General features: G+C 37.8%; 3 protein-coding genes across 3 annotated transcripts; 1 reads left to right on the forward strand and 2 right to left on the reverse strand.

Annotated features, from left to right (window-relative positions):
• Positions 1-24: 24 nt before the first annotated feature.
• Positions 25-2,371, reverse strand: LOC133291883 (uncharacterized; the record flags this gene model as incomplete). Its single annotated transcript, XM_061490230.1, has 4 exons — positions 1,843-2,371; positions 1,347-1,757; positions 566-1,240; positions 25-477 (listed from the first exon to the last, which is right to left on the reverse strand). Coding segments are annotated over exons 1-4 (2,068 nt in total), but the record flags the coding sequence as incomplete, so codon positions are not given.
• Positions 2,372-3,559: 1,188 nt separating this feature from the next.
• LOC133291904 (uncharacterized) lies at positions 3,560-5,996 on the forward strand. Its single transcript, XM_061490259.1, has 2 exons — positions 3,560-3,958; positions 5,670-5,996. Exons 1-2 carry the CDS (start codon positions 3,563-3,565, stop codon positions 5,850-5,852), a joined length of 579 nt encoding a protein of 192 aa, XP_061346243.1. The 5' UTR covers positions 3,560-3,562; the 3' UTR covers positions 5,853-5,996.
• A 225-nt stretch (positions 5,997-6,221) lies between these two features.
• On the reverse strand, positions 6,222-7,465 carry LOC133291905 (uncharacterized). The gene is made up of 2 exons (XM_061490260.1): positions 6,560-7,465; positions 6,222-6,337 (listed from the first exon to the last, which is right to left on the reverse strand). The coding sequence occupies exon 1, from the start codon at positions 7,148-7,150 to the stop codon at positions 6,950-6,952; it is 201 nt and encodes a 66-aa protein (XP_061346244.1). The 5' UTR covers positions 7,151-7,465; the 3' UTR covers positions 6,222-6,337; positions 6,560-6,949.
• Between the last annotated feature and the right edge of the window lie 478 nt (positions 7,466-7,943).

The raw sequence follows: 7,943 nt of genomic DNA on the forward strand, positions 1-7,943 counted from the left end.
GGATTTTGAATGCTTGAAACTTACCACATTGGCATTTCCGATCAGTGAGGTTAACCGAAAAAGTAGACCCTTGGTCATCGACTTCAAATGAGGTGCGCGCCACATTATACTCCCGAACACGCATTGATGTTGCCCTCTCATTGTTCTTTGTCATCGCTTCTGAAATAACATTTGAGAAATGCTTTCCAATCTCGACATCTTTCTGTGCTTTACACCCTCTTTTAAAAAAGTAACGAGCAAGTCGACTATATGTGCATTTTACCAAAGAAGTTATTGGCATGTTCCTCGCTCCCTTGAAAACCCTGTTGACTGATTCAGACAAGTTAGTTGTCATGTGACCATATCTTCGTCCACCCTCGTCGTAACTCCGAGTCCATTTCTCTTTTGGAACAGCCTCAATCCACGCAGCGACTTCTGGACTAATGCTGCAGAACTCGGCATACGCGGCATCAAAGTAGTCTTTATTTGCAACATATCCTACGAAAAAAAACACATATTTATATAATAAAGGACCCAATCGACAAAGGATTTACACAGTTTCATGTAACTAGTTTGCATATATAACCTAGCTTCTTTAGAAAACCCTTCATGTATTGATCCTTGAATCGTGTATTAAAATTGCTCCCCACATGACGAAGGCAAAACACATGGTATGCATTAGGAGGTTGCCATCCAATGTCTGGATTGGCCACTGCTGATAAAATGCTTTTGTGTCGATCAGAAATAAGGCTTATTCCAGTCTTACTGGTTACATGCATTCGGATGGATGCCAAAAAATATTCCCATGCATCTTTAGTTTCACTTTCAACGACCGCAAATGCGATTGGCAATACCTCATTGTTGCCATCTTGCGCTGTGGCGATCAATAATGTCCCTTTGTATTTACCGTACAAATGCGTACCATCGACCTGTATGACTGGTTTACACCATTTAAACGCCTCCCGACATTGACCGAAAGTCCAGAAAACACGTTGAAAAACCCTAGACCCAGTAATAACTTGTCCATTCATGACACACGATCCATGTTGAATATGGTAAACAGACCCCGGAGAAAAATTCAACATGTGCGCGAACCATCTTGGCAAGAACGCGTATGACTCGTCCCAATCACCGTAAATCTTAGCAATTGCTTTCTGCTTTCCCTTCCACGCCTTCCTATAAGAAACATTATATCCAAAAAGGGCAGTAACTCGTTCTTGTATCAAGATAACGGCCACCGACGGCGAAGCCTTCACCATGTCTGCATACAGATATAGAGCATATTTGTAATTAGTAATAATATCCACCTTCACATGATAAACACATAAATTGTCGCAGTACGAAAACTTCAACAATGTATATAGTACCTAGAATGGCCTCAGATATAAATTGTGAATCAAGTTGTTTGTTATCTTGCGAAAGGGTTGTGCTGACACAAGAATGTTTTCCACCCCATTTAGTGACTACCCAGCTGTTGCTATTCTTCGGTTTAATTGCCCTTACTCGCCAATTGCAGCCTTCTTCATGCTTACGACATTTCATAGACAACTTCGTGGTAGTACTCTCAACCACTACAGCTTCTTGATGCTCATTCATGTAGTAATGTTTTATAGCGGCTTGCACATCGCTCTTCAACCGGAACTCTTGTTTCACATACATTTCGTCTCCTCTTGTCCACTGACCACGACCTAAGCCTTCAACATCCAGTATGTCTTCGTTCGGATAATCCAAATTAACAGCCTCATAGTGTGGGATGTCATCCCAAAATGGTGTCACATCTACAAAAAAAATAAAAAAATACGATATGGCAAATATTAAAGCGATTAAAAATAATTTAATCATTCAACACGTTCAATGGCTAACCTGATGTTGGTGGAATAACCGCATTATTGGACGCAGGGATAACTGTCTCCTGTGTTATGGGATTATCATGATGTTCATCATCTCCTCCATCACTATCATTCTGATCATGGTCATTTGCCAATAGAGTGTCTTCATCTTCCTCCTCATCTTCATTGTCAGGTTCAACATCTACCATATAGTCGCTTTCATCTCCATGCGCAATAGTTGATTGTGTGGGTTGGGGTACCGATGATGACGGCATTTGTGTCTGACTGTTAAGGTCTAACCCACGTGTCGGTGTTGACATTTCGTCTGATGTCTCAATATCCACGTATAACTCAACAAATTGAGAAGTAGTAGAGTTTTGGACAAATGTTCCAAGAAAAATATCAATGTCCTCATCATCAGTTAGATCAAAACCTGCATATTTGCGATTTCCACTTGGGACTCTACCCGTTATTGAAGAAATTACCTGATTTTGTTGCAACTTCAACTTCTGACGAATCTTCTGAAGTAGATCTTCAATGGACAAGCCTCGCACAATATACATTGCTCTTTTTTCCCCTTCGAATCTCAACCCGCCTACACCGTTAATTTTAGAACCATTATAATATACAAAAGACCGATATTGTTCCATTGTAATAATACAGGGGTGTATGCAAATAACACAAAAAGATCAGATGCAAGTGGAGATTAAAAAAAGTAAATAAACAACATTTGAATCCGCATTACAGCAAGTGACACAAAACCTTTTGGAAATTACACACACAGCAAGTGACACAAAACCTTTTCGAAATTAATTACACACAGCAAGTGATACAAACAAATTACTACAAGTAAAGAAACCGTCCGTCAAAATCATATACAAAAATAGCAAACATAAACCAAATTCCAAAGTTTCAATACTAGCAAACACCGGAAGACCTATATATAACCAGACAGGTATCAACCGTAAGTGTCAGTGGCGAGATTGACAACCGGACGCTACCCCACGAGTGTGGCGAGGGGAGGCTGGAACGCGTCACAAGAACTGCGGATGTGTCGCACACGTGGCTTAGTCTCGCCAACTGACATGGCGGGACTGGTACATGTCACAGCAGGTGGCGGGATACGTGGAAAACACGTGACATGGACTGACGCGATTGGTTGGGCTTCCTACGTGGCTTCTGATCTCGTATTTCTCACTGGCGGGACTTATCTCGTCAGTCAAACCTACGTGTTTGACTGCTCTACTATAATCATTCTTTTGAAAAGTGTTTTACGATGGAGATACATTTCAAAATTAACGTTAGTACGGATTTTTTGCCGTTACATTGCATATATTAAAAAATAAATTTGGAGATATAAATAACGAGGACGGTTATACTTACAACTTTTTTTTTACAACCTCTTACAATCATATATCATAACCGTTAATTTCTGTCAATCAACGGTTGTCATTTATTATGAATTAATAATAATTTAATAAGTTTAATTTGCAAAAATCATAACCGTTGATTGACGGAAATCAACAGTTATGATATATGGTTGTAAGAGGTAGTAAAAAAAAGTTGTAACTGTAACCTATTTCATAATTTAATTTCACATAGATAAATAAAATAATATTGTTATTTTTTTCTAAAATAACCCATGAAATACGCGTAAAAAAGAATAAAAAAGTTAAAAATAATTAAACGATTATTATCGTGTAAAATGTAGTAGCACATAGTTTGATGCTACTACAGTACGTGTGAGTTTATCAATGGCCTGCACTATTCCATCGTTTCGTCTCTTCAATCCCTCCGGTTCGTACCTCGCTTTCTCAAACATCAGCAGGATTAGGGTTACACTTACACATTTAAACGCTGCTTCTGTCTCGAACCGGGCGAGTGGACTCAGCTCTAACTCAATGAGTCAACCCGCCGCCGCCGCCGATTCCAACACTATTGCCACTCCAAATGATGCACCGTCGCAGCCGGAAAACGCCGATGTTGTGGTCCAGTACGTGGTGCTCCGGCGAGACCTGATCGACACTTGGCCTCTAGGTAGCGTGGTTACTCAAGGTTGCCACGCTTCTGTTTCGGCCGTTTGGTCCAACAAAGACGATCCTTTCACCGTCGATTATTGCAGCCCCGATAACATAGATTCTATGCACAAAGTAAGGTTTTTCTTTGTCTTTATTTTTTTTTTTCGATTGATGACTGAAATTTGAAATTCTGGTCACAGAAATTTCTTTCTAGATCGTAATGTTCATATTCTGTGTCAAATTGTTTTCACTGTGAGCTCTCTAGCTTGGGAATCTGTTTAATTTTAGGTTCTTATAGTTAACTTTTTGAATTAGAAGACAAGTTGTGTTATTTGATGTTTGCCTCTGCTGCCAAATATGTACCTACCTTACAGTTTTAGTACATAAAATCTTAATCCATTGTAATGGATGATTAATTGAAACTAAATGGAGGAGCGAAAGAAAAATGTAGTATCTTGATTTTGTGACGGGGATTTCATCTGTTCTCATTACCTTTTAATAAAGCTAGATGGTTGACGTTGGCATCAACAAGATCTTGATATCAATGGAATTTCAGGCATTGGAAGGAACCTTTCTTGAACTTATATATGGGAAGTGGCGCATAGGCATCAAGTTAGATTGTTGGAAATGGATAATTTCCTGATACTAAGGTTTTCTAGGAACCATGGAAATGGTTGTCTCCAGTTTAGTTTCAGCCCCTTTCTATGTTATTTTTTATGTCACAATCCTTGCCAGTGGAAGACAAAATGGATTGATCATTATGCTCTTGGTGATTTGTAGTCTGGTTTTGATCAAGCACAAATGTTCTGGATTACTATTAGCCTATTGCATGTTTGACTGAACTAGAGGTTTTTAATATACAAGATAGATGAAGATTCATCTTTGCACATATGGTGCAAACTAGAAGTGCCTGTTTCTCATTCGATTTACTAATTAACTGCATTCTCTGTCTTTCTTTCTAAATTAGAATTTGAAACGGGTGCTGAGAAGGATATGAATATGATCATATGATTCATGTGAAATCAAACTATTTCTTGCTTTTCTCTTTTTGTTTTTATCCGGGCAATACCAAAACCTTTTGCTTTTTGATAGTATCTTTTTTCTTTTTGCAGATTAGTAAGCTGTGATATGTCTAACTAGTCATGGTTAGTTTGATAACATTAGAAGAAACCCTATGAATTAACTGCAAATTCTGTGTATGTATTATGTATATGACTACATGTATATTGTTGCATTGTCCTTCATGATGGATGAAAATTTGTTCACATCGTAGTTTTAGTAGTCTGTGCTTGAGGTTTGCCAAATCATTGCTTTTGGAACATCTAATTTAGTGTTTCCATTGTATTTTTACGTAACATGCTCATCCCTGTTATAATTGTAATGCACAAGCTATTGTGAGACTACTTTGGGCCTCTGCCCAAAACATCAACCTTTGAATGTGCGATATACTTGTCATCCATTTTAAGAATTGAGATATTTTGAACATGTCATGGACGAATACAGAATTGATTAAGAGGTGTGCTGATGATATATTAAAGTTGAAAGCACAAATATGAAGGCATCATTGCTCAAGTATGGTTATTGGCAAATCTTTTGTACGATTCCATACTTTTTTCTTCAACAATTCGTACGTTCAGTAGGCACTTAATGTTTCAGCTTCGCAATTTTGTTGTTGCAATGGATTGTGCCATTTGACATCAGCTTTGTAGTTTTAATTTATTCACTTGTCTACGTAGTAGTCTCTGTCTATTGTTTCTAGTTCTAGGCTATACAGATCTAATTCGTATTTGCTGCAGCATTGCATTTGGTTTATGAATTAACTTGCTACCGACTTCAACTGTAGGTTACACTTGAAGTAAAGGGAGAATCTCAGATAAAAAACTTGTCTGAGAAGCTTACATCTGGTGGGATCATTCACAAACTGTGGATTGAACAACCTGAAAACATACCTACGTGCCTTGCCACAAAACCTTACCCTAAATCAGTTGTATCTTCGTATTTTAAAAAGTTGAAACTCTGTAAGTGATGTCATGTTTGATATTACTTTTTTTCTCCCAGCTTTGCTCTTCTTTGGTAGAAAATGCACTGGACTATAGCTGGTAATTCTGGATTTTATTATTTGTCTTCCTTCTCTCCTAAAATGCACAAAATCTTCAAATGGAGGAAGTGACTGGTAAGTACATTAACAAACTAAACCTGATTTCTTTTGACTATTAGCCCTGATCCCCGGCCGCCCCTTTAATCCTTATTTGGGAAGGCGGGGGCATTTAAGACTCTTTCATTCGGTAAGGTGGTCTTGAATCTTGATATTTGAATGGACCTCCTTTATAAAATTATTGGCAATTTAGCAGGAAGTGTCCGTTTATTTAATTCTCTTTGAGCTCTTGAGATTGTGTGTTTCCGCAATACTGATGGAAGAAATCTGAACTTCTATTCTGTCTTGTGGCATAAGCTGTAATGTATTTGGGGAAGCCAAATGTTGTTACTTGTTTGCATTTGGGTATTTGATTTCTGTAAAGAAAAAGGAGCCCAGTTAACATGAATTTTAGAGCCGCCGACGTTTTCCAAATTAATTGGGAGTGTTTGGTACTGGTATTTTTCGGAATTTTCAGGAAATTGAATTTTTCTAAATTTTTAATTTCTGAAAATTATCATAAATTGAATGTAAATATTTTTGAAAATCGAAATTTCCGGATAAAAAAAATTTCTCCTTTACCAAAGTTCGTGTCTCACCTTCAGTATGTTTGGTTTCTGCAATCTGTACTTTTGACTTGGTCTTGAAACTACCGATGATTATGGGTCGAAGGAGGAAATCACATGGGTTAAAATGGCACTTTTTAAACTATAAGTAATATCAAGCAAATAAGCTGGTTATCTTAATAATTCCACTGGTAAAAGCCATTGAATTCGCATAACTATTTAAATATGAATTATTCAAATGAAGAGATGTTATTTTAAGATCTAAAAATCATATCATCTACTTTGAAATCCCTGTACATCTAAAATAGTAAATGAAAACCAGTAAAAAAAAATAGAGAAAACTTTTCCCCTGCGCCTTGTACTTATCGGATCCTCCATGGTGCAAGGGAGGTGGGTGTGAAGTGACGATGATCACTAGAACTACTATTGCACAACGAGTTGTCTGGTGCACATGGTGCAGTGGTACCTGCGCTTGGTCTTAAAGTACAAGGGCAGGAAACAGAACTGCCACCGGCTCTCTACGTCCAAAGCCTGAATCATCCCTCCGCAGTAAGGACACACCCCTGGTGCTGGCTGCCTTGACACCACCCTTTCATCCTCGCCGCACACCAACACTACACACATATTCTTGTTCTACCTTCTTTGTCCTTGTGTCTATATAGGTAGGAAACTAGGAATTAATAGCTGGTTATGTTTTGCTGGGCCGTGAAGGGTCTTAGTCGGAGGTTGGAAGCAACTCTTATTAGATATTTATATGAGTAGAATTAGGAAACAGAATTACAGAAGGAGAAATTGAAGAGATTTAATGAGACGCGGTGAATAAAAGAAAGAAGGGAGGAAGAAATCTAAGCACAAAGGGTCTGGAAGATAATAGAATAGCAAAGCGTGTTTGCGGAAAATTCCACTCTACTTTTCTCATCATTCATTTCCTTCACCGCCTCATTCTCATCATGCTTACTCCAAAGTAACTTTTACATCATTATTAATAGGGTTTCTCCTTTTTCTCATGTCATATGACGTCATAGACACAACAAGTGACGAAACTCACCACTTGTTAAAAAAACAAAAAAATAAAAAAAGATTACACAGATTTCGATGTCTCACAACATAAGAAAGCTATCTCCTATCGCCTGAGAAAATGATTTCCCTTGTGAATATATGAGTTTGTTGTTTGTCATTTTAGGAGAGAGATAGATACAAAATAGAGTAAATACCTTTTTTGGTCCTCAGAAAATTTCACAAGGCCCGTTTTAGTCCCTAGCAAATAAAAGCCCATCGTAGTCCCTCAAAAATTCAAAAGGATCCATTTAGTTGAAATCGTGGTCTCTCACAAATTCAAAAAAGAGTCATATTAGTCCTCAAAAGGACTAAAATTGGTCCAATTTAAATTTTTTAGAAACCACGATGGGCCTTTTTA

Source organism: Gastrolobium bilobum, unplaced genomic scaffold (assembly GCF_033153095.1).
Source record: "Gastrolobium bilobum isolate Gb01-03AN ecotype WA unplaced genomic scaffold, APGP_CSIRO_Gbil_v1 utg8480, whole genome shotgun sequence".
Lineage (NCBI taxonomy): Eukaryota > Viridiplantae > Streptophyta > Magnoliopsida > Fabales > Fabaceae > Gastrolobium > Gastrolobium bilobum.